General features: G+C 39.6%; 2 protein-coding genes and 1 pseudogene across 5 annotated transcripts; 1 reads left to right on the top strand and 2 right to left on the bottom strand.

Moving 5' to 3' along the window:
• Positions 1-30: 30 nt before the first annotated feature.
• Positions 31-11,865, bottom strand: LOC131768768 (solute carrier family 12 member 2-like). 2 transcript variants are annotated; one of them, XM_066173520.1, is made up of 6 exons: positions 11,420-11,865; positions 6,192-6,477; positions 5,001-5,698; positions 3,867-4,358; positions 2,675-2,972; positions 31-1,994 (listed from the first exon to the last, which is right to left on the bottom strand). In XM_066173520.1, the coding sequence occupies exons 1-6, from the start codon at positions 11,780-11,782 to the stop codon at positions 1,054-1,056; spliced, it is 3,078 nt and encodes a 1,025-aa protein (XP_066029617.1). In that variant the 5' UTR covers positions 11,783-11,865; the 3' UTR covers positions 31-1,053. The 2 variants fall into 2 exon arrangements, with proteins under 2 accessions (XP_066029617.1, XP_066029618.1); XM_066173521.1 differs by lacking the exon at positions 11,420-11,865 and adding an exon at positions 9,616-9,981.
• On the top strand, positions 7,429-8,898 carry LOC136283898 (uncharacterized; annotated as a pseudogene).
• Positions 11,866-16,835: 4,970 nt separating the features above from the next.
• Positions 16,836-26,909, bottom strand: LOC131768767 (solute carrier family 12 member 2-like). 3 transcript variants are annotated; one of them, XM_066173638.1, is made up of 7 exons: positions 26,664-26,909; positions 25,128-25,735; positions 23,387-23,678; positions 21,100-21,788; positions 20,014-20,505; positions 18,734-19,031; positions 16,836-18,045 (listed from the first exon to the last, which is right to left on the bottom strand). In XM_066173638.1, exons 2-7 carry the CDS (start codon positions 25,488-25,490, stop codon positions 17,108-17,110), a joined length of 3,072 nt encoding a protein of 1,023 aa, XP_066029735.1. In that variant the 5' UTR covers positions 25,491-25,735; positions 26,664-26,909; the 3' UTR covers positions 16,836-17,107. The 3 variants fall into 3 exon arrangements, with proteins under 3 accessions (XP_066029735.1, XP_058940479.2, XP_066029736.1); XM_059084496.2 differs by having other exon boundaries at positions 25,128-25,659; XM_066173639.1 differs by having other exon boundaries at positions 25,128-25,492.
• Between the last annotated feature and the right edge of the window lie 486 nt (positions 26,910-27,395).

Genomic DNA, 27,395 nt, shown 5'->3' with positions numbered 1-27,395 from the left:
TACCTCAACCCTTAAAGGCCATTTGTTAAACCAAGTTTATTTTCTGGTTAATTTTTATTGCTAAAATATAATACCTGGTGCCAATGATTATGGCAGAAGCAGTCGCCTTGTCAATACAAAGCCTCGACACAGGCTCAATATAATTCTATGTCATTTTACCCTATCGTAAAATAGCTTTTACACTGGGATTTATCTCTGTCCTCTTGAAAACCACGTGAAAATATCTTCATTAACACCATGTGGTTTTAAGTGGGACAGCTTATAATGTTACCAATTATAAGTACATGATCATGATTGAAGGATTTCTAATTAACTATCACCGAGTTACTCTGTCATCTTCTGGAGAACGTGATCGAAGTGATACCGCGATGCTGGAAATTAATGGCGATTCAGCTTAATTTTTACTCCTAGACTGGTCCTATTTCAAAAACTCTTTCAACCTCAAGCATTGTCTTCTTCCGATACGTAAGATAAATCACATATGGACGCGAGTGCATTTTGTTATTTACGTTTAAAACTGCTGCTGTTTTCCATGAAATGATCATTTCATCTAATAATTGTGACAGACATTCCCATCTTGCTAATCTTTGCAATATTTTTAAAAACCTACACATATTAGTTTTGCATTAGAGAGGCGTCGTTATTGGAACTTTTGGCAAAAGCTCCCTCAACAACACTTCACTAATGCGACTACTGTTCCGTGTCCTTAAACAATTCGATACCTCGATATGACGTTCCCAAGGTGTAATATTAGAGGGGTTCCCCTAAAATGTAATTTAAAGGGGTTCCCCTAAAATATTGGTTCTTATCGAACATTTCCATAAGATCGTACATAAGGAACGCTGGTTAGTCGGTTGCACGAATTAGCTTAAAAGACGTCAGCTGTTTAGATTTTCAAAAAGAACAAGTTTCTTAGCTTCGCTTTCTCTGTTTCGCCAGTAATATTTATTAGTATGCGCTGAGTTCGCTAAACCATCAAACTGAAACAGAACCGCCTTCGTAGGACGCGTATGTTGGCTAAGAAAAGGTTTATGACCAAAAATAAAGTCTAAACTAGGAGTAAAATGTCAACACATTGGTTTGATTGCCACGTACGAGTAGCACCGGCGGTAAGTCAGCGGACATCACCTCAAGCCAACTCATGTACATCAAAGGAGTTGTGACGTCAGTGACGGGGACTGGAATGGAGATTACGACCAACCTTGTCTCTTGTGAGCAGTGCTGCCGCACGAGTTCTCCGATGCGAATCGTTCTCAGAACTTTCGGGTCTTTGATAGGCTTTTCTCCAAGCTCCTCTTTGACTGGCAGACGTCTGAAAGCATCCAAGCTCTCCTGCGACGGCGGTTCATTGCCGATTTCAACTTGCACCACGCAGCTAGCGTCAAAGCGGAACTTCTTTAACAAGTTTGCCATTTGCAAACCTTGCGGATTCACCTCGTGTTTGGAGCGAAAGTTAGCCGAGAAAAACCTCAATTTGCACTTCTTCCAGGCACCATGAAGTGTCAGCAGGTACGGCAGCAATACTGTCAGACCACCGTCATCGTACAGCCACCAGACATCGATGGTGCCCGTTTGTTTCTCTTTCAATGCAATTTTGACCTCCGGTGTCGGCGAAGATTCGGACGTTGGTTCGGACGCCTTCTCAGGGCTAGTAAGACTTTCTCTCTCGTCGTTTGCTAACTTTTTCCCCGTAGAGGAACGTTTGGGCTTAGGATATTCGTCTCCTTCCATAATCGAGTCCGAATCCGACGAAGAGCTTTCATCCACCTTCTCTACGATAAAATTTTTATTCTGTTCTTCGTTCATTCGAAAAATGACCAGACCAAAACTGAGCTCGAAGACGTCGTTAATAACGCCAAGATAGTCTACTACCTCACTTAAGTACCTCTTATCTGTCCAGTTATTCTTATAGCCCATAACAACCGTGTTTGGCCGCATCTTTCCCAGTCCGGTGAGGTGAATCATGGACTGCACCCCCGTGCGGAGACTGGACGCTGTAGAGGGGAAAAATGGGAACAGAGAGATGACATTGGTAAAGAAAAGTGAACTTTTCTTACCAAATACACATGCAAGTTTTTCTCTGTGATTCCATGCACCCGAAGGCAATTACGGATTAATTTGGAGCGTATTCTCAAGATTCTCTCTTTTTGGTAAGAGTAGGGCAGCGATGTTAGTACTGATTTAGAGAAGTGCTGCTTTCCTGGGATTTTTTTTATAACCCATTTCGTGTAAGAGCCCCAGGTCACTGCATATGACTTGTGCTCGAAAATCAGTATCAAATAATCACGCCCTCTTGATAACCAATAGTCTCTCAGTCATTTATTTGCCTCTTGTGTTTCGTGAACAAAGCGCGGAAATGCAACCCCTTGCACACAAATGTAACCATTTGCCACTCATTAAACATATCTTCAAACAAACGAAACGTATATAATTTGGGGATGTATAACGGATCACAGGAAAAAGAAAACAATAAAACATGTTGACTAAAACTGATATAAAATAAATTGGTTAACCAACTGAGTTGAAAATGAGGTAAGTTGGCCACCATAGAGAGTTTCTGAAGCTGACTTTTCGAGCGTTAGTCAGAGCGAAAACTGATATGCACCGGCGGAAATTTTAAAAAAAAATTGAAAAAGAAGGCAACTCTTTAGTAATTCGGCAGTACATTGTTTACCTGCGGTCACAGCGCGGAAAGCTCTGATCTTGTGTTTTCTCATCCACTCGACATCTGATTCGTCTTCAGGGAGCATTCCAAAAGCTTCCTTTATCACATTAGCGTACACCATAAGGCTGACGTTTTTAGTGATCTGAGACACTAGGTATGTAAGGTTGGGTCGGTCTTGTGGATGTCCGGTTAGCACTAAACAATGTGGACGGAAGTTTTTCACGTGATGATCAATTCCATCCAACCGGTGAGTGTAGTGCAAGGCCTGCACGAAAGCGTACGCTTGCGCAGATGATCCCCAATTCACCTGTGTGAAGAGAAAAAGCGAACAGGATGCTGAGTAAACTGTCGAAAACCCCGTGGTAGATTTGATGCTTGTATGCCTGAGTTTCGCACTATTTGATTTTCCTATCAGGGAAAAGATAAATATATCCAGGAGTCGATGAGAACTCAAAGCAAGTACGTACATGTATTGACATTCTCGAGCGCGGTATGAACCAACGAGCTTAACCAAAGATTAGTCTCAACTTTGCTTCTAATTAGCGAAGAGGTCGAGGCTATTTTCTGTACCAATACAATAACATAGCGAGGTGAAGCGAAACGGATGTAATCCCGCATTAGTTTGGGCGGTTTCGGTCTCTCAGTCACTGAGACGAGCGAAACGGTGAGCGCTCGAAGTAAAATGCTTGCTTTTTCGCTCGTCACCACTGACTAAAAGACAGTGGGATTACTTTAGAAAAACAATTTAAATTTGTCGCTTGACGAGATAACTGCTCAGAGCTCGCGTATCATTTACTTCCACCTTCATTCTGTGACAAAATCCCTCTACTTTCCACGCTAAAATGGTTACGCCGCAGATTGCTATTGTCCCGTAACTTGTCTATTTGGAGAGCGAGGGATGGCAAATCTTCTCGTGATATGAAAACTAGTCTATTAACCCCTCACACCCTAACATCAGTATGCATATTCTCCTTACTGTTCTCTATACATTTCCTTAGGTGCTCACACTGAGAATTTGTTAGAAATCTAGTGTTCCTTTAGTTGGTGATCATTTCCTTTATTGATTCAGGGGTGATACTATAGGGAAAAGTCAGATGCAAGTTACTCCTGAGGGTTAACGATTTGATTGGTACCCCAACCTTTTACACAGGACCGACTAAAATATACAACCACACACTTTCCTTCGCATTTCAAGTCTAACCTTAGGTTTGGTGAAGTCGACATACTTGTACAATGTCAGCACAATGAATATCGTCAACAGTGCGGCCCACCAGTTGATAAGGAACATCATAGCGATACACAGCAAGGCCCCTAACAGCGACACCCACATGTTGTAGTACTTAAACGAGGGCCGCCATCCCGGAGAACGCGACAACGAGGCAGCAAACACGGCGTAGTTGATGAGAGCGTAAATAATGAGGTTAAAGCTGGAGATGACTGGGGCAATCACGTTGAGATCTCCGATGGCAATGAACGCTACCGCCACGAAGAAAGCCAAGATGTAGCCCCTACGAGGTTCATTGCCAGGCCCATAACCAACACCAAAGAAATCTATGTGAGGAAAAAGCTTGTCTTTGCAAACTGCTTGGAATGCTTTGGGTGCCCCGACAAGATTCGTAAGAGCAGAGGACAAAGTGGATGCAAAGATGCCTGCTGTTACAATTGGACCCAATCCGGACACTTCCTCCATAACCTGAAAGATAAATTAATTAAAAGATAACCACCTTAATATGTTATAGATCAATCAATTGATTGATGACTAAAATTTCGAAGTAATTGGCCTCAGTCTTTGGGGAAAGTTGTATACATTGTATACACTGCATTGATACTGCATGTGGGAGCAAATGCAACACAAAGAGGCCGAATGACCTTCAATAACATCTTTGCCAGCTATTTTCACTCATAATTCTCACTAGAAGTCAGTAGACTTTATCCATGACATTATTGAGGTCAATCAGCAGAACAACCCCCTTCTCAGTGGAAAGATCTTTTGTAACAGGGTGGTACAAAGGAGCCTGGACCAAAGAATTTTCAAGCCAAGCTATTCTATCAAACCCTCTAACTCCCATAAGTGACTCACATGTAACCTCTCTCCACAATACACATAATTATAACATCAAGCAAGCTGGTAATGAGAATGGTATCTTGAAATAACACCACATTCTTGTGACTAATTTACAAGGAGATGTGTAGAAGGTAGCGGCCAAGGATTTACAATCAGATCTTGGGAGTTAAAGGGTTGAAGTGAATAAGATGGATGGAATACCATGCCGTATGTGAGAGCATTTTAAATAAATTTACAATAAATGCTTTATCTATCTAATGGGAACCTTACCTGAAAATTGTTTAGAAGCCCATATCTACACTCCTGTTCTTCACAAGAAGCCAAAGTCTTATTGGCTGTATTTTGCAACACCTTCTGCACAAACCCCAGAGCTTCCCTTTCGACGCATCCACCCACAAACCAGGCAAGCATGATATACACAATGGTGCTGATTAGAATGGCCAGCAAGGTCCCCTTTGGAACAGCCTTGTGCACATCTTTGAGATCACCAGATATATTCACCCCAGCTAAAATCCCTGTTGCAGCAGGAAAGAAGACTGCAAAGACAGAGAAGAAACTCTCGCCTTTGTAGTCAGGACTCAAATTGGTCTTAACCACTTTCTTTTGGTACCCAACAAAACCTCTGCTTCTGCTTTCCTCAGACTGTGGCCCGATGAAAGTTCCAATCAGCACATTGAGAATGGAAATAACTAGTACTATGAGAAGTAACTTTTTGGCACGCACAACCCATTCTAACCCAATCATGGTGATGCCGAGGAGAATGACAACAGTTATGAGGCCTACAACGCGTATGTCGTTAGACTCATCTACCATAAGGGAGCCATTGTCCTGGAGGATATCCCGCACTGTTTCTGAAAAGCCAACCACATACATTGCTGTTGCCACAGCACTGGCTACTGAGAAGATTATGCCAATGGAGCCTCCAAACTCAGGCCCTAGACTACGAGAAATGAGATAATAGGCACCACCTACAAGAAAAGCATGTTTCCTGAATATTTAATTTGCATCACTGAATTGTGTTTGGAGAAATTAGGTGCCTGATAGTAACATGCATCATCCAGGATGCTAAACCATTTTGGCTCCAAGATCTAATTAGTAATTCTCCATACTGTCTGTTATACAATTCTTATTGTGTTACTTTGGAAGAAACTGGTAATGGATAAACTAATAACCCCCTGATGAATATTTTAATTTCTTAATTTTGATCACTTTTTTGCTTGATGTTATTCAATATTGTGAGGAAAAAATTCTGTTGTGGTAACGTATATCACCCAATGTGCTTAAAATATTTTGGGGACTCATCATATACTCAAGAAAAGTTCCATCCTGATTGGTCAATGATGAATGCATAAATAGGTAAATAATAACGAGCAGAATACTGGATGTGCATGCAGTGCTGTGCTAATGACAAGTCAGTGCCTATAATAATGTAATGTATCGTGCCACATGAGAGCCACTCACCTCCTTTAACTTCACCATTGGTACAAACTGCAGATAATGATAATGTTGTCAGAGTAGTTACCACAGCAGACATGATCACAATGAGAGAAGCCAAAGCTATTCCAGCTTGTCCCACTACCCAGGGGAGCCGTAAATAAAGCATCACACCCCATATGTTGAGCAGACAGCCAAAAAGCACACCTTCAATCCAACCAAACTTTGGTGCACTCCTTGCATCTCTTATTTCTATAGAATCCTGGCCATCTATGCTATCACCCAGAGGGGCAGTTTCCTCTGTAAATTCGGCCTAAAAAGTAAATGAAAATTTGAAATGAGTATAAATCACTTTGCTTTGTCCCTGTTGTAACCCCTTCGACTTTACTTGTAATTAGCTGACTGATTTACCACCTACATAATAAAGATTTTTTCATGTTATTTTATTTGGGGTCAGTAATTTTAGGTTGTTTGAGTGTTTTTGATTAGTAGGCCACAATGAAAACTACTGCATCACTCGCACAAAGTCATCTGTTTTTTCTGGCAAGTAAAGATTAACTTGCCAGTCCAATTTATCAATGTACCATATATAAATCAAAGTATAAAGTTGTAATGGTAAATATCATTTAATTCAATGCTGTTCCATTACAAAAGAGTTGATCATGTATGCCAGCAGTTTTAACATAAATAAAAAGCATATATGCCAGAAATAGTCATACAGCTGTAAATATCTTTATTTTGCATCAAATTTTTAAAACTTATCTCAAAAATATTATAGATAATAAGTTATAGAACACCTGAAAGATTAAATTGTTCAGATTTTTAATCAAAAGGTGATATTTGACAATAACGGTGAACTTAAACTGGTTACTTTTAAAAAATAATGGCCACAAATTTCTGTCCTCATAATAATCTACTTGCAATGTTGGAAAAATGGTTGAAAAGTTTGAAAATCATAGGCCACTTTCTGTGGTTGTTCAAATATGCTGCACAAATTAATAATTCAACAAACTAGGAGAGGTTCAATGATCAATTGCTCAAAAAGGAAAAATTTCTGGGTAACTGAATATTATACACTTGATGTATGGTCCCAAGGGAAAGTTAGTTTTGTTTTCCTGAGAGTCCTAAAGTTTCCCTAACTAACTAGTTTCCTAATGGACCATACATTAAGTGCTTTGTTCTATATTTAGACCTTCCCTAAAACAATCATGTCCTGTTGTATTCAGTGCACAGGCAACTATTGCGCAATTGTATCTCAGTTGGGATGCATTTGAATTTGATCAGGGGTAAGTGACCAAGAATCAACCAATCACAGTGTTCATTTTGTTGAGTGAAAGTCTAGGTATATAACAATGTGAGTTTTACCACACCTCAAATCAATTTTGTGCATATTAATTTGCATATTTTTTAATCACATAATCTAGTAACTTCTACATGACTCAAGTACAACTTTAGAGTCTAATCAAGCCAAGTTTTATAAATTGAATAAAATTTTATTTTTAAGAAGCTTTGACAGAGCTTTTACAATCAAAAACAGTGAGTGAGCTGCCCATATAGTCAATATGAGTGCAAGTGTTTTTGATCAATCAGCTCATTTAACCAAGTGGAGCATGTCAAGGATACAGACACACTTAGGCTATGTTCACATGGTACTGAACATATCGTCAACCTGCCGAAAATTTCAACCAGACATTCTGTTCCCATGGAACCATGTGAAAGTTTTGTTCTGTTCAGATGGAACTGATAACAGGATGAATTTTGTGACATTTTTCACTGTTTTATCATCTCCTCATGTGCAGAATGCTTCTTAACCCAATGCAAAATAGCATTCAGAAAGGAAAAAGTCAATTTGCATTGTAGCACTGAAAATGAACATTTCACCTGGACAGATGAGGAGACAGCAATACTGCTTATTATGTTGCTTCATCATATAAAAATGAGTAAACAACCAAGGGGAAGGAATGGGAATGGTTAAGAAAACGGTATAGGGAACTACATGAGCTGTTCATCAAAAGATATCCAAAAAAACATTGAAGCAGACCCAACACACTTTCCAAACACCAAGGATACTAGCATATTCTCCAAAGACAAGATCATTGCGAAGTTGAAGAGGATAAAGTTCAGCTATCAGAAAGCTGTAGATTCTGGAAGACAAAGCAAAGGGGGAAGAGTAGTAACAATATGATTTGATGAATGCACGGAACTATGGTCTGGATATCCAGCTGTTGAATCTATGGATAATGGCATTGAGACCATGGAAGAGATACCTAGTAATGAAAATCCTGACAGAAGTGAATCAGGATCAATATCTTTGGCAGCGAATGATGCTGCAATGGAGGATAACACTGGTGAGACAACCTCGGATGAAAGTGTCAAGGATGCAGTTAAAAAAAAACTGTTGGTGCAAGAAGAAACTTAATTTCTAAACTGAAAAAGAAACAAGATTCTAGTTTTACGAAGAAAACCGCAACAGAGAACAGAATGTTAGCCCTTGGACATGAACTCCAATTGAAAAAAAAAAAAAAGGATGATTGACTAGCTTGAAAAGTCAGAAGAACAATGTATGGAAAGTATACAAAGTTTTACTGCTAGTTTACATTTGTTGAGCTCCACATTGCAGAATGGGTGCAATACGCTGGGGATGATGCACCAGAGTCATCAGAAGAATCAGCACCAGTGGTATAACTTTCATCCCCAATATCAGCAGCAGCAAAGTGACACACCAGGTTTTTAGCAGGATGCTTCACATTTTAATTAGTGTTCAACAGTAAAATTCACGTTGTGTCTAATTTAACTGTTGGATTGTGCACTACTTTTGCATTCTGTTAACAAAGTTAAGTTGCATTTATTATATGCACTACAAGTGTGCCTGCTTATTAGGCAGAAAGATAACAGTAAGTGCACTAAAGATTTTTATTTGCACCATTTAACTCATAGATTTTTATTTTTCTTGTAAAAATTGCAATGTACCAAGAGCTATATTATATTGATGTAAGTAGTCAAATTTCTTGTATATTACTTGTTACCATAAAGAGTTGTTGAGGTTCATATTTGTAAGAACTCCCTTCCTTACTTCATAAGGTTGATGCTTGTTGAATAACATTCAACCAAGAGAATGCTTTTTCATCTTGTTTATTTTATTAGTAAAATCAACAAATACAAGTATCTCAGAATAAAAACATGCTCAAGGTAGACAGAACTGATATGAACAGAAAACTATCTGAAAATATCAAAGGCAAAGCTAGAAGTAGTTTTAATGTTTTAAAACAATAAACAGTGTACGTGTCAAATGGGGCCAGTTCAGTGTGATCTTTGAATAACAGACTTCTGAGATGGAGTCACAGGGGCAAAGTCATATACATCCTATTTGAAAATTCTTTGCAAATGGCCAATTTCAATTAGCAGCATTGTCAGTTGAAATATTCTACAAAAAAATTTCAAATCTTCTTACCTCTAATAGAAATTGTACCTTGATTCCTAGAAGCTGTAATACCAGGTTGAAATACTTATTTTTTTGCTTTCTCAATAGCCTCACTGAATATATGATTACCATTCGCCTCACAGTATTTATGTGGAATAAAGCATGAAATTATTACATGCTGTAAATCCTTAAGATTTATATCCACCTTGCATTTCAGGACTCCAAATCTTCCTTTAAGTCTCTCTTAGGTACATTTGATAACCATGTGTGCAGAGCAAAGACACCATTCAAAGAATTGCTCTTGTGATGTACTACCTCCCCCTGGGAACTCTTTTCATTACATAAGGCAACAGTGGGTATGCTGGATCCCCAAGCAGACATTAATCAGAACAAGATCAGTATCAGGCATCAGAACCCTTGGTAAAGATGGTAATAAGCCATTTCTTTACATTTCATTGATTTAAGAATTACAGAAAATTCTGGAGTTATGCACATTCCCTTGCCATTTTATCGCGATGCCTGTAAAACAGTATCTATAATAACAACTGGCTTGCACTTTTAATGAGTATCTGTTTTTCCGGTTAATGTAGTCAGTTGCATTTTCTAAGGGTTGTTTAATAAACATATGAGTCCCATCAACAGCTCCTATGCATTGTGGAAAGCCATGAGCATCATATAAATTGCTTATTGTCTCACACATTTCTCGTTCTGATTTTGGTAATGGAAAAATTTCCGCACAGCCCCATACTTAATTATGCATGTACATCTTACTGATGATACACTGAAAAATAAAGCCCCATATATGGTGTATAATGATGTATGGGGCTGTGCGGAAATTTTGCCCGGAGTTTTCTAATGCCGAATGCATTAATTAGCAACCTTGCGCTATCTCTCCTCGTCCGATACATAGTACAAAGTTAGGTAAAATTTCCGCACAGCCCCATCCTACATTATGCATTCAGCTCTTGAACAGAGAAAACAATGACAAAAACAATACATTTCCGTTGGGAAAACAGATTTGTTTTACAATAGTATGGGGCTGTGCGGAAACTTTACCGTGAGACGTTTTTAACTTGATTTTCTGACATTATCAAGACGCTCACACAACTAACACATTTGTGAGGTAACATTATGCAATAGAGCTATAATACTACCGAGCACCGCAATCATTAACGCAATACGTGTCAATTTCGTACAAAGTTGTAAACATGTTATGCAGCTTAGTTACCAGGCATCCATGCAGCCACGCCTTCACCGTGAAAAAAATTCCATTGTATAGTGATTCGTTCTCTATTTTGGTGATCAAGTTTCTGAACTCTTGGGTGTTCAAATGTTCTTACGTTTGGCCTGGTTCCATGTGAGCAAAACACCTTAACGCACGAATTTTCCACCGGTCAAAAATTGGTCCGGTGCCGTGTGAATGTAGCGTTAGACTTTGCAGCAATATTTTATATTTTATGACGTTTTCTGTAGTGATATGACTTAAAGACACAGGAATGCTTTGTTTATAAACATCTAAAAGACCAGAGAACAGTGTAGCTAAGATATATATATTGTGGTTATCGATTGTTTTCACAATCCTGGGAGCTTTATTTCTCCAGCAAACCATCATTAATTTCATTTATTCAGCATACAAACTAGCTTTACCGCAGCGTATCAAAATAACATCGACTGAACCCTTAATCAAGATAACTTGATCAAAAATGGTTAACATGCAAGACCACACTACACGTTACAAGTGAACGTCAAAATTCCAAAATTCACCAAGCTGAAAATGAAACGCACACGAGCGTTTGTACTTCAACGGTTGACCACTCTTAAAATACATTCATACCTTGTCATTTTCTAAGCCTTTTCGTAATTGCTGCAGTGTGGGCCGTTTTTTGGCATCGTGTTCGTGCGAGTGCTGACTACGATAGAAGATAGTCATGGGGATGGCTTCGTTGGTGGCGTAACCGTGAGTGAAATGTTCAGGGCTTCGCGGGCTTTCGATCGGACTGGATGGTGAAGAAGACTTATTCGAGTGTTCTCCACTTGTGTCTCCAGAAGGATCTGGTCCAAATTTCACCTTCAGAACGGAAAATTTTTTTTTCTGCTCCGTAGACTCGCTATCACCAGCGGCTTGTTCCTTCAGGCTTTCTTCCGGGTTTACTTTGGAATTCTCTACATCAAGCTTCTTCTGCACCTCATCAGACATGTTTATTAGGTAAACGCACTGGCTAAAATTATGACAATGTGATATCTCAGTTGTGTTATCGTCAAAATTACGACTGTTCTGCAGGTTAGTCTTGTCGTAATGAACCGTCGATCACAAGGAGAGACTCAGAACGTTGTCAAGGGATACCTGAAATCTAAGATCAAGGCCTGAAATACGGGAACGGGCGAAACAATCAGAAAGGCTGGGAGGTGGACTCCTTTGTGGACTTACGAATAAAAGAGGGAATTTATTTTCTGTGTTTGATGGATGAATAGATCGATCTATTTTTTGTTTGTTTCTTTGCTTACTTTAGTTAGTCTCAACATATTCAGAGATTGGTGCTCTAAAAGCCTTTAGGAGCCATTAGTCATGATATTAGAAAACGACGTCCTAAATTTCATGCCACAGCGCGTATATGACCAAAGGGCAGTCAGACACACACAAATACCCAGTTTGTTCGCACGATTCTTCCCTCCACCTTTCTGAGTCAGTTAGTCAGTCACTCACTCAGTCAATCAGCCAGTCAGTCAGTCAATCAGTTGGTCAGTCAATCGATCAGTCAGTAAGTCACTCAGTCAATCAGCCAGTCAGTATGTCGATCAGTTAGTCAGTCAATCGATTAGTCAGTCAGTCATTAGTCAATCAGTCAGGCGTTACCAAAATAATTACCAAAAAAAAAACTTTCTAGTCCATTTTTCATACAACCTAAAATAGAAGAGTTTTCCCAATAATTTTGATCTAAATTAAACGATCACGATGCGTCATAGTTAACGGTCATTTGCGCGCGCTTTATCTTTCAGAGATTTAGTGAAAGCGATAGAGATAAATGAGGTCCGAAATATTAAACAGTGAATGACATAATAGTCACACGATAAGTCAAAATAACTGAAAATACTCTTTACGAAAGGTGCTAAGAAAAGTGGTGATACTAGACACCTACCTTAATTGTCATTTTACGTCTCTGAATTATTTCTCAAATGGCTCGTAGTTGCTTGTGGCCGGAAAGATAAAAAACTCACACATAAGCATTAAAAAGCACGTCCATTAGTTGGATGCTTTTTCATTCTCATCATCGCCTGATATTTTTTGAGCAAGGAGTTTACAGCTGCACTGGGCGTTTTCGATAATCACAATTACCCATGTTTACACTCGCATATGTGGGCACTCCACATGAAGTCGGAAATCTTTCCAGTCTGAGCAGTTGTTATGGTTACGTGCGGTAAACTTATTGCAATTGTCATGATGTCGTGACATATTCAAGTACGTAATATAGAGAAGCTAGCAACTTGGGTCGGAGTAAAGAAGTTTGCACGCTAGAATTCAATTTGCTTTGCTTACAACGAATATTTCCTTTTTTCATCATTTTTTGAAGCCATTCCAATCATATGGATGAATAAACGTTGAAATTTCAAAAATGAGTTCATGTATAAGACGTACACATCGAGATACGGGCTGATGGGCGCTAAAGGAAAATTATTTGAAGAGCACGAATGAAGCGCAAGACTTGCTCAAGGTGTAGCTTACAGGAACTCTCGCTTCTCAAGGACTCTCCAAGCTCCCCATATTTATATTTCCGTCTAATTATTTTTTAAGAACAAGTGCGTATGATTTTCTTTTCAAATCTGCCACAGCCTTTTTACACAAAAATCCTTATACTTGATTTGACGGCTATGGTGATATTACACGGCACCGTATTACCCATTGTCAACTATCCCGGGCTTGGGGTACCAAAGAAAAATTCCCTATCTCCCTAAGGCCTTTTTTTCTCTCTTCTCAGTACCCCTCTGCTTTTTTTAACACAAGCGGGAATGATTGTGATATAACCATCTGTGTGTAACTTTCAGGCCTTGGTTCTGGAGGATCTAAATTATGTCGCGAGGAGATATAAGAGTGGAAAGTACGCTATAGACCAATCTGTGACAAATCAATACTTAAAGGTAAGGTTGCCTTATGCAAAGAACATAGAGCCAGTTGTATTGATGACATCTGTAAAGAAAATACAATATATAAAGTTCAGTTATTAAAGATTACTAAATTATTTTGAAATTGGTTAGATTATCAGTCCTTGATAGATCCTAACCGATCGAAATAGTGACCGATCAAATTGTTTCGTCATGTAAGATGCAGCTGAATTAACTTTGTTATGTTAACATTTACAGGCACTGGTGATGACAGACAGTTAACAAAGTTGACATGAAAAAGGTATAAAACTAAATATATTTTATTTTTTGGGGGGCATTTAAGTTTTGCAAAGGCTGTAGCAATTGCAAAATATATTTGTTTTGAGAAGTTGCAACTTCTGTCCTACATTTTAGTCAAATGCGAATATATATACATATGCGCGTGTTTTACTGAAAGGAAAATATTTGTTGCCTAAGGAAAAGAGATGTCAATTTACCTTCAAGGGAGAACAGCATTATTCTTCACTGGCCACTTGAGCTTTCCTGAATACCAGCATACAATTACCGTTGAGGAGTACCTTGGGAACCTACATCCAGGGTTTTAGATGAGGGGGCCTTTTCAGAGAATGGGCACTTTCAAAAAGGGGGCCCAGCATAATTTTAACCTTGTCATTGAGCTATTTCTTGTATTCTAAATTTTTTTTAAGTGGGAAGGGGAAGGAGAGGGTTCATGAAAAACTTTGGGCTCCTGATGAGGGCAGGGGTTTGTTGGAGTAGGGTTCTTATCTTAAAGACATAGATAATCGGCCCTGTACTTTGTTTTTTTGTGCGTGTCTGTGTTTAGATCTCTTCTTCAGACAATGATTATGGTAGTACAGCATCCCATGGGGCACCAACCTCTCCTTTAGTTCAAACTGAGACTGAGGATAGTCCAATACATGTCATTACTCAAAACCAGAAAGGTGAGCTCAGTATAGTTCTTTTTTCCGAGTGGACACTTCTGGCTCATCCAGGAGGCTTTGACATACTATTCCTTCAAAACACTGAAAATGTATTATTTGAAAAATACCTCAGTGGTAGAATTCACTCTGTCACTTTTACAGGTTCGTAATATTATTTTACTCTCTCTTTGGAGGGTAATAACCAGTCCCTGTTCGTGAGTTTGATGACCGAGATGACTCGCGTAACAACAGCACTGTCCAAATTTACCTAAGACAATGTTGGATATGCAACCAGAGCCAAATATTATGGAACCGAAACTTAAATCTGCATTAGTACGTTCAGACCCGCGAAATGAAAAGACCTGTACCCTCTTAACCTGCAGGTCAACTCATCTCGCGGGTCTTCTCGTCCTGCTGTTGCTCCTATTCCGTAAGTCTTCTAATCCCGCAGGCTTTCTCACACTACAGGTTTTCTCATCCCGCACGTCTTCCCATCCTCCCGACCAAATGATCTCAACAGCTTTCACAGAACTCTTAAATAAAGCAAATGTTTAATACTAAAAGTACGCTGAATCCATTGATGGGAAAGGTGTCAAATGGTTGAGGCGTGGGTCAGTGTGCTGAACTCTGGGTCGGACGGCCCGAGTTCAAGTCCTGGCTGGGGCATGACGTTGTGTCCTTAAGCAAGACGCTTCACTCACATTGCTTCGTCTTCTCGGATAGGACGTAAAACCGTAGGCCCCGTCTCCTGCAGGGCTGGGGTAGGAGACGTTAATTTCCCACGCACGAGATTACTGTATGATGGATGTCCTCCCCTGGGGTGGGAAGGGTGGTGGGTATGGGTGTATTAACCAGGTAGGGGACTTATGTCCTATTGTTGTGCACCTGTACTTGTACTTGTACGAATCCATTAAATATATAAATGATAAAGCTTGTAAGTAACATGAGTGTTAAAATAAAAAGCGTTGTTTTAAAAAGTAAGGTGTCTCACTTCGACAGAAGAATTACCAATATGAAGATCGGGTTGTTAGGGAGGAATTATTCGAAATCATCGCCTAAGTTTTCGTGCAATCGACTGTCAAATGGTTGGAAACGAACCAAGAAGACAGTTAATGCAGATCTTAGGTAAGAGTTAGTATCAAAGCTGTAGTGTTGCTATATGAATTGTAGGTGGCAGTTTCATAAGCGTAGAGTCGCAGAGAGCAGATATGAGCACTGAGATTTAGGTCTTTCTTAAGACAATACTGAATAGTTTGGTCCAAAAAGAATGCAAATCATTAATAATATAATCTGCTCTTTACCTCAACCCTTAAAGGCAATTTGCTAAACCAATTTTATTCTAATGTCAATTTTTACTGCTAAAATATATTAACTGGTGCCAATTATTATGGCAGAAGCAGTCGCCTTGTCAATACAAAGCCTCGATACAGGCTAAATATACTTCTGTCATTTTACCCTATCGTAAAGTATTTTTTACACCGGGGTTTAACACTGTCCCACTGAAAACCAGGTGACAATATCCTCATCAACACCACGCGGTTTTAAGTAGGACAACTTACAATACGTTACTAATTATCAGTACATGATAATGATTTAAGGATTTATTATTAACTTTCATCGAGTGAGAATGTGATCGAAGTGATATCGCGATGCTGGAAATCAATGGTGATTCAGCTTAAAGTTTACTTCTTGATTGATTATTCTCAAAAAACTCTTTCAACCTCAAGCACTGTCTTCCAATACGGAAGACAAACTGTATGGCACGAGTGCATTTTTTTATTTACGAGTAAAACTGCTGCTGTTTTTCATGAAATGGTAATTTCATCCAATAATTGTGACAGATATACCCATCTCGCTGATCTTTGCAATATTTTTAGAAACCTAAACATTTTAGTTTTGCATTAGAGAGGTGTCGCTATTGGAACCCTTGGCATAAGCTCCATCAACGACACCTCACTATGATCGTACATAAGGTTAGACGGTTGCATAAATAAGCTAAAAAGACGTCAACCAATGAGACGTTAAAGCCATTAACATAGAATTTGAAAGTGTTTTGAAGGATAGCAGCTGTGAAATAGTTGTATCATGGAAGCTAAAGAGTGCATGAAGTGCAATTTCTGAGTAAAGTAAGCTGTGTTCCACTACGAGTGAAACATTTCGGACTATTTTGAAGTTTTTTCCTTTTTTTTTCCGTTTTTTTCTTCGGGGGGTGGGGGGGGGGGAGAGGGAGGAGGGAAGGTGATAAATTACTGGTATTGCTTTAAAACGCTAACGTCTCACAATCCAAACTTAAGTGGGATCAGTTCCGTGGTAGCAAGACTTTTCAAACAGGACAACTTTCTTCGCTTCGCTTTCTCTGTTTCGCCATTAATATTCATCAGTATGAGCTGAGTTCGCTAAACTATCAAATTGAAACAAAACCGCCTTCGTAGGACGCGTATGTAGGCTAAGAAAAGGTTTATGACCAAAAAATAAAGTCTAAACTACGAGTAAAATGTCAACACATTGGTTTGATTGCCACGTACGAGTAGAACCGGCGGTAAGTCAGCGGACATCACCTCAAGCCAACTCATGTACATCAAAGGGGTCGTGACGTCAGTGACGGGGACTGGAATGGAGATTACGACCAACCTTGTCTCCTCTGAGCAGTGCTGCCGCACGAGTTCTCCGATGCGAATCGTTCTAAGAACTTTCTGGTCTTTGATAGGCTCTTCTCCAAGCTCCTCTTTGACTGGCAGACGTCTGAAAGCATCGATGCTCTCCTTCGACGGCGGTTCATTGATTTCAACTTGCTCCACGCAGCTAGCGTCAAAGCGGAACTTCTTTAACAAGTTTGCCATTTGCAAACCTTGCGGATTCACCTCGTGCTTGGAGCGAATGTTAGCTGAGAAAAACCTCAATTTGCACTTCTTCCAGGCACGATGAAGTGTCAGCAGGTACGGTAGCAATACCGTCAGGCCACCATCATCGTACAGCCACCAGACATCGATGGTGCCCGTTTGTTTCTCTTTCAATGCAATCTTGACCTCCGGTGTCGGCGAAGATTCGGACGTTAGTTCGGACGCCTTCTCAGGGCTAGTAAGACTTTCTCTCTCTTCGTTCGTTGACTTTTTCGCCGGAGAGGAACGTTTGGGCTTAGGATATTCGTCTTCTTCTATAATCGAGTCCGAATCCGACGAAGAGCTTTCATCCACCTTCTCTACGATGAAATTTTTCTTCTGTTCTTCGTTCATTCGAAGAATGACCAGACCATACTTGAGCTCGAAGACATCGTTAATAACACCAAGATAATCTACTACTTCACTTAAGTACCTCTTATCTGTCCAGTTATTCTTATAGCCCATGACAACCGTGTTTGGCCGCATCTTTCCCAGTCCGGTGAGGTGAATCATGGACTGCACCCCCGTGCGGAGACTGGGCGCTGTAGAGAGGGAAAATGGGAACAGAGAGATGACATCAGTAGAGAAAATGAACTCTTCTTACCGAATACACATGCGACACAAGTTTTCCTCTGTGATTCCATGGACCTGAAGGCAATTACGGATTAATTTCGAGCATTTTCTAAAGATTCTCTCTCTTTTTTTTTGCAAGGGTAGGGCAGCGATGTTAGTACTGATTTAGAGGAGTGCTGCTTTCCTGGGATTTTTTTTTAGAACCCATTTCATGTGAGAGCCCCAGGTCAATGCACATGACTTGTGCTCGCAAATCAGTATCAAATAATCATGCCCTCTTGATAACCAATAGTCTATCAGTCATTCATTTGCCCCTTGTGCTTCGTGAACAAAGCACGGAAATGCAACCCCTCGCACACAAATGTAACCATTTGCCACCCATTAAACATATCTTCAAACAAGAAAAACGTATATAATTTGGGGATGTATAACGAATCACAGGAAAAAGAAAACAATAAAACATGTTGACTAAAACTGATATAAAATAAATTGGTTTTACCAACTGAGTTGAAAATGTAAGTTGGCCACCACAGAGAGTTTCTAAAGCTGACTTTTCGAGCGTTAGTCACAGTGAAAACTGATACACACCGGCGGAAATGAAAAAATTAAAATTGAATAGAAGGCAACTCTTCAGTAATTCGGCAGTACATTGTTTACCTGTGGTCACAGCGCGGAAAGCTTTGATCTTGTGTTTTCTCATCCACTCGACATCTGATTCGTCTTCAGGGAGCATTCCAAAAGCTTCCTTTATCACATTAGCGTACACCATAAGGCTGACGTTTTTAGTTATCTGAGACACTAGGTATGTTAGGTTGGGTCGGTCTTGTGGATGTCCGGTTAGCACTAAACAATGTGGACGGAAGTTTTTCACGTGATGACCAATTCCATCCAATCGGCGAGTGTAGCGCAAGGCCTGCACGAAAGTGTACGCTTGCGCAGATGATCCCCAATTCACCTGTATGTAGCAGGAGAGAAAACGAACAGGGTGCTGAGTAAACTGTCGAAAACCCCGCGGTAGATTTAAATATCTCCAGGAGTCGATGAGAACTCAAAGCCAGTACGTATATGTATAGACATTCTCGAGCACAGTACAACCAGCGAGCTTAACCAAAGATTAGCCTTAACTTTGCTTCTGATTAGCTAAGAAGTCGAGGCTAGTTTCTCTACCAATACAATAACAAAGCGAGTTGAAGCGAAACGAATGTAATCCCGCCTTAGTTTGGGCGGTTGCGGTCTCTCAGTCACTGAGACGAGCGAAACGGCGAGCGCTCGAAGTAAAATGCTTGCTTTTTCGCTCGTCGCCACGGACTAAAAGACAATGGGATTACTTTAGAAAATCAATTTAAATTTGTCGCTTGACGAGATAACTTCTCAGAGCTCGGGTATCAATAACTTCCACCTTCATTCTACGACAAAACCCCTCTACTTTCCACGCTAAAATGGTTACGCCGCAGATTCCTATTGTCCAGTAACTTGTCTATTTTGAGAGCGAGAGATGGCAAATCTTCTCATTACATGGAAACTAGTTTATAAACCCCTAACTCCCTTTCAATTTCCTAAGGTGTTCACATTGAGAATTTGTTAGAAATCTAGTGCTCCTTTAGCAGTGTTCTCTCTTATTTTAAGCACGACAGGTAAAACAAATTTTCAAACCGGTAAAGCAATCCTTTTGCCCGATGAATGTTCAAGAATTCCAAGCAATTTTAAACGGTAATAAGAGGTACTACGGGTGGTAAATGTTACCGGTTACGGCCTGAAAAGGAGAACACTGCTTTAGTTGATGATCATTTCCTTTATTGATTCAGGGGTGATACTATAGGCAGAAATCAGATGTTAGTCACTCCTGGAGGTTAACGATTTTGATGGTACCCCAACCTTTTTACACAGGACCACTAAAATATAAAACCACACATTATCCTTCGCATTTCAAGTCTAACCTTAGGTTTGGTGAAGTCGACATACTTGTACAATATCAGCACAATGAATATTGTCAACAGTGCGGCCCACCAGTTGATAAGGAACATCATAGCGACACACAGCAAGGCCCCTAACAGCGACACCCACATGTTGTAGTACTTAAACGAGGGGCGCCATCCCGGAGAACGCGATAACGAGGCAGCAAACACGGCGTAGTTGATGAGAGCGTACACAATGAGGAAAAAGTTGGATATGATTGGGGCAATCACGTTGAGATCTCCGATGGCAATGAACGCTGCCGCCACGAAGAAAGCCAAGATGTAGCCCCTACGCGGTTCATTGCCAGGCCCATAACCAACACCAAAGAAATCTATGTAAGGAAAAAGCTTGTCTTTGCAAACTGCTTGGAATGCTTTGGGTGCCCCGACAAGACTCGCAAGTGCAGAGGACAAAGTGGATGCAAAGATGCCTGCTGTTACAATTGGACCCCATCCCGACACTTCCTCCATAACCTAAAAGATAAATTTACTAAAAGATAACTACTTAAATAAGTTAGGGATCAATTAATCAATTGATAACTCAAATTTCGAAGTAATTGGCCTCAGTCTTTGGGGAAAGTTGTATATACTGTATTAGTACTACATGTAAGTGCAAATGCAACACAAAGAGGCCGAATGACCTTCAATAACATCTTAGCCAGCTATTTTAACTCATAATTCTCACTAGAAGTCAGAAGACTTTATCCATGGAATTATCGAGGTAAATCAGCAGAACAACCCTGTTCTCAGTGGAAAGACCTCTTGTGACAGGGTGGCTACAAAGGGACCTGAGCCAAAGAATTTGCAAGCCAAGCTATTCTTTTAAAACCCTCTAACTCCCATAGGTGACTCGCATGTAACTTATAATATCAAGAAAACTGGGAATGAGAATGTTATCTTTAAATAACACCAAATTCTTGTGACTCATTTACAAAGAGATGTGTTGAAGGTAACAGCCAGGGAATAAACAATCAGATATCTATAAGATAGATTGAATACCAGTGACATGTGCAAGCATTTTGAAAAAATTTAACAGTATATGCTTTGTTTTTTTAAAGGAAACCTTACCTGAAAATCATTTAGAAGCCCATATCTACACTCCTGTTCTACACAAGAAGCCAAAGTCTTATTTTGCAACACCTCCTGCACAAACCCCAGAGCTTCTCTTTCGATGCATCCACCCACAAACCAAGCAAGCATGACATACACAATGGTGCTGATTAGAATGGCCAGCAAGGTCCCCTTTGGAACAGCCTTGTGCACGTCTTTGAGATCACCAGATATATTCACCCCAGCTAAAATCCCTGTTGCAGCAGGAAAGAAGACTGCAAAGACAGAGAAAAAACTCTCGCCTTTATAACCAGGACCCAAATTGGTCTCAAACACTTCCTTTTGGTACCCCACAAAACCTCTGCTTCTGCTTTCGTCAGACTGTGGCCCGATGAAAGTGCCAATCAGCACATTAAGAATGGAAATAACTAGTACAATAAGAAGTAACATTTGTGCACGTACAACCCACTTTAACCCAATCATGGTGATGCCGAGGAGAATGACAACACTTATGAGGCCCACAATGCGTATGTCATTGGACTCATCTACTATAAGGGAGCCGTTATCCCGGAGGATATCCCGCACCGTTTCTGAAAAACCAACCACGTACATTGCTGTTGCCACAGCACTGGCTACTGAGAAGATTATGCCAATGGAGCCTCCAAACTCAGGCCCTAGACTGCGGGAAATGAGATAATAGGCACCACCTACAAGAAAAGTATGTTTACTGAATATTTAATTTGCATCAGTGAATTGTGTTTGGGGAAATTAGGTGCCTGATAGTAACATACATCACCCAGGATGCTAAACCATTTTGGCTTCAAGATCTTATTAATTAGTAATTCTCCATACTGTCTGTTATACAATTCTTATTGTGTTACTTTGAAAGAAATTGGTGATGGATTAACTTATAATCTCCTAATGAACATTATATGTAGATATTTTTTTTGCAAACACATGTAAATATTTTTCACCCCATTGCAATGTATTATTGTGAATTTTCTATCACTGTATATTACAACAGAATAGCCTCCTATAGGGGAGCTGTAAAAAAAAAATATTGTATTGTATCTTAATCACTTTTCTGCTTGATATTGCATCAATATTGTCAGGAAAAATTCTGTCGTGGCAACTATGTCACCCAATGTGCTTAAAATATTTCGGGGACTTATCACATACTCAAAAAAATATTCCATCCTGATTAGTCAATGATGAATGCATAAATAGGTATATAATATAGCACAGAATACTGGACAGTGCTGTGCTATGACAAGTCAGTGCCTATAATAATGGAGGGGGGCATTAGGGCCTATTAGAAACCGCAAAACTGTACAAAAAATCATCCAAAACCAAAAAACCGAAAAAAATGCAATAAAAACTGAAAACCACATGCGAAACTGTCAAAACCGATACATTTTCACATCCCAGTTATTAAAACTCTGATTGATTCAATACAGTGGTGACAAGTGGAGCATACAGAGTAAACTACACTAATTTCATTACAGGATTTATGAATGCCATGGGCTTGGCATTTGTATCTTCTAGTATCTGCTTAAATTAACAGCTACTCTCTCAAGGACCTTGAGTGTGGTCTCTTTGGACTCAGCAGCTGGTAATAGAGCCTAATTAAGTAAAGGAAATTTGCTCAAAAGTCCTCAATAGAATTGCAATTTTGCAGTCGCAAATAGCTATAGCTCTCGAAAGTTTCATCAAAAGTCCCTAATCTAACACTTCCATTTGCAAACTAAGACCTGAAAGTCTGGAGATTCTATTGGAATGTTGAATCAATCAGTCACATGCAGCCTGTAATTTGGTCACCAACTTTGAGGCGGCATTGATAAAGAAACTCTGGCAATATTCTGTCCTTAGCTGTACCCTATATGTAGCCACACCCTCTCCCCCCCCCCCCCCCTTTGGAGGAGGGATCCCTGTAATATTTCAATTGGTTTGTCACGCATTCCTCTCTATAACATTTGCGTTTAGCGGCTACCCGAGATCAGCAGAAGCGCATTATTGCCCCTTAGATCGAAGAGAAACTGGAACCCATTTAGGTCAAATGGGAAAAACCAAAAACTGCATCAGATATCAAATCCAAAAACCTGTTAGTATTTTTCATGAAAACCAAAAACCAAATGCTAAAAAACTGAAAATCTGCAAACCCCAATGAACACCAAAACTGAAAAACCCAAGTTTTTTGGTGCAAAAACCAAAAAAATTGGTCTAAAAAATAGCCAAAACCACAGAACCAAAAATCCCAATGCCCCCCTCATAATGTGATGCATCATGCCACATGATAGCCACTCACCTCCTTTGACTTCACCATTGGTACAAACTGCAGATAACGATAATGTTGTCAGAGTAGTTACCACAGCAGACATGATCACAATGAGAGAAGCCAAAGCTATTCCAGCTTGTCCCACCACCCAGGAGAGCCGTAAATAAAGCATCACACCCCATATGTTGAGCAGACAGCCAAAAAGCACACCTTTGATCCAACCAAACTTTGGTGCACTCCTTGCATTTCTTATTTCTATAGAATCCTGGCCATCTTCTAATTTGCTATCATCCAGAGGGGCAGTTTCCTCTATAAATTCAGCCTAAAAAATAAATGAAAATTTGGAATGAGTACAAATCACTTTGCTTAGTCCTTGGTGTAACCCCTTAGGCTTCACTTGTAAGTAGCCAACTGATTTACCACCAACACAATTAAGATTTGTTCATGTTATATTTTATTTGTGGTCAGCAATTTCAGGTTGTTTGAGTGTTTTTGATTAGTACGCCACAATCAAAACTACTGCATCACTCTTAGAAAGTCATCAGTTTTTTCAGGCAAGTAAAGATTAACTTGCCTGCTTGCAGGCCAGTCCAATTTATCAATGTACCATATATAAATCATTTAATTCAATGTTGTTCCATTACAAAAGAGTTGATCATGTATGCCAGCAGTTTTAGCATAAATAAACAGCACATATACCAGAAATGGTCATACAGCTGTAAATATCTTTTTTTGTATCAAATTTTTAAAACTTATCTCAATAATTTTACAGGTAATAAATTATACAACACCTGAAATATGAAATTGTTCTGATTTTAATCAAAACGTGATATTTCACAATAACGGTGAACTTAAACTGGTTACTTTTTAAAAATAATGGCCACATTTTCTGTCCTCATAATAATCTGCTTGCAATGTTGGAAAAATGGTTGAAAAGTTTGAAAATCATGGGCCATTTTCTGTGGTTGTTCAAACATGCTGCACAAATCAATAATTCATCAAACCAAGAGAGGTTCTATAATCGATTGCTCAAAAGGTAAACATATCTCGGTAACTGAATATTGTGATTTTTTACCACACCTAAAATCAATTTCGTACGTATTTGCATATTTTTTAATCACATAAGCTACTAATTTCTACATGGCTCAAGTACAACTTTCGTGTCTAGTCCGCAGGCCGAGTTTTATAAATTGAATCAAATTTAACTTTTAAGAAGCTTTGACGGAGCTTTTACAATCAAAAACGGTTAGCGAGCTGCCCATAAAATCAATATAGGCGCGAGTGTTTTTGATCATCAGTTCATTTAACCAAGTGGTGCGTGTCAAGGATACAAACACATTTAGACTGCAGCAATATTTTAAATTTTATGATGTTTTCTTCACTGATGTGACTTAAATACACGGCAATGCTTTGTTTATAAACATCAAAAGGACTAGAGAACAGTGTAGCTAAGGTACTGTGTTTCTCGGTTGTTTTCGCAATCCTGGGAGCTTTATTCTCCAGCGAACCATCATTAATTTCGTTCACTCAGCATACAAATTAGATTTACCGCCGCGTATCACAATAATATCGTCTAAACCCCTAATCACGATAACTTTATCAAAAATGGAAAACATTCACCGGTCAGAAGATTTCACACCCATCTTGATACTCGCAAGACCACATTGCACGTGACAAGTAAACGAAAATTCAAAAATTCACCAAACTGAAAATGAAAAGCCCACGAGCGTTCGTACTTCAACGGTTGACCACTCTTAAAATACATTCATACCTTGTCATTTTCTAAGCCTTTTCGTAGTTGCTGCAGTGTGGGCCGTTGTTTTCCACCGTGTCCGTGCGAGTGCTGACTCCGATAGAAGATAGTCATGGGGATGGCTTCGTTGGTAGCGTAACCGTGAGTGAAATGTTCAGGGCTTCGCGGGCTTTCGATCGGACTGGATGGTGAAGAAGACTCATTCGAGTGTTCTCCACTTGTGTCTCCAGAAGAATCTGGTCCAAATTTCACCTTCAGAACGGAAAATTTTTTTTTCTGTTCCGTAGACTCGTCATCACCGGCGGCTTGTTCCTTCAGGCTTTCCTCCGGGTTTGAGTTTGAATTCTCTACATCAAGCTTCTTCTCCACCTCATCAGACATGTCTATAAGGTAAAAAGGCTGACTAAAATGATGACAAAGAGATATTTCAGCTGTGTTATCGTCAAAATTGCGACTGTTCTGCAGGTTAGCCTTGTCGTAATAAACCGGTCGATCTCGAACTGCCGCTTTGGTGAGTGTCAAGGGATACCGGAAATCTGGGATACGAGGCCTGAAACACAGGAACGGTCGGAACAATCAGAACGGCTGGAAAGCGGAGGAAGAGAAGGACTATAGAGCACTTGGAACTGATGAAATGCAGAAACAGAAGATAGGAAATAGGATGGAAAAGTAAGTCACCGCAGCAATGACATGTATTTTAAAAGAAAAATTACCTGTGATGGGAGAAAGGACTTTGAGATACCCCCGTGTAAGAGACTTACTTCACAAGACCTCAGTTCGTCAAAAATATAGCAACTAATGCTCAAAATAAACTGAATAAGGTTACTTTGAGTCAGTTTTCTACCATATTTTTGAATTAATGTTTCTTCTTTTTATGTTTCTTCTTAAATAGCCAGTTCCTCAACAATGAAAATAAAAGTGAAAGAGGAAATTGTTTTTCTGTGTTTGATCGATGGATGAATAGATCGATCTTTTTTCGTTTGTTTGTTTGATTCCTTTAGTTGATCTCAACATATTCAGAGATTGGTGCTCTAAAAGCCTTTAGGAGCCATTAACCAAGATCTTGGAAAACGACGTCCCAAATTTCATGTCACGGTGCACATGACCAAAGGACAATGAGAAACACACACACACACACACGCACGCACACACACACGCACACACACACACACTCTTTGTTCGCTCGATTCTTCCGTCCACCTTTCTGTGAGTCAGTTAGTCCGTCAGTCACTTATTCAATCAGCCAGTTAGTCAGTCAAACGATCTGTCAGTCAGTCGTCAGCAAAATAATAACTTTTCAGCCCATTTTTCATTCGACTTTAAATAGAAGAGAAATAATTTCGGTTTTTCCTCGCTAATTTTGATCTAAATTAAACGATCTCGATGCATCATAGCCAACGGTCATTTGCACGCGCCTTATCTTTAAGAGATTTAGTGAAAGCGATAAAGATAAACGAGGTCCGAAATCTTAAACAACGGCCACATGATAAGTCAGATTAACTGAAAAACTCTTTACGAAAGGTGCAATGAAAAGTGGTGAAGCTAGACACCTACCTTAATTGTCATTTTACGTCTCCGAGTGATTCCTAAAATGGATCGTAGTTGCTTGTGGCCAGAAAGATCAAAAACTCACACCGATAAGTATTAAAAAGGACATCCTATAGGTTGGATTCTTTTTCATTCTCATCATCGCCTGATATTGTTTTGCACAGAGAGTTTATAATTCCATTTGGCGTTTTTTATAACCATAACTACTCGTTATTTACACACGCATGTAGCCACTCCCCATGAAATCGGAAATCTTCCTAGTCTGTGCAGTTGTTATGGTTACGCGAGATCACGGATTGTAATCGTCACGATGTCGTAACTCATTCAAGTACGTAATGTAGAGAAGCGGGCAACCTGGGACGTAGTTAAGTAGTTTGGACGCTAGAATTAAATTTCCTTTGCTTACAACGAAATCTTTTTTTCTTTTTAATAATTTTTGAAGCCATTCTGTATCCAATAATACGGATGAATAAACGTTGAAATTCCAAAAATGGGTCATTTGAATTATTTGAAGGGCACAAGGGAAGTCCAAGACTTGCTCAACGTGTAGGTTACGGAACACTCGCTTCTCAAGGGCTCCCCAAACTTCGTATATTTATAATACCGTCCATTCATTTTTTAAGAACAAGTGCATATGATTTTCTTTTCAAATCTGCCACAGCTTTTTTCACAAACATCTTTAAACTTGATTTTACGGCAATTGCTCAGGGACGGTGCACTGTACTCAACTTCTGTGTT

Source organism: Pocillopora verrucosa, chromosome 10 (assembly GCF_036669915.1).
Source record: "Pocillopora verrucosa isolate sample1 chromosome 10, ASM3666991v2, whole genome shotgun sequence".
Lineage (NCBI taxonomy): Eukaryota > Metazoa > Cnidaria > Anthozoa > Scleractinia > Pocilloporidae > Pocillopora > Pocillopora verrucosa.
This window is presented reverse-complemented; position numbering and strand designations above follow the sequence as displayed.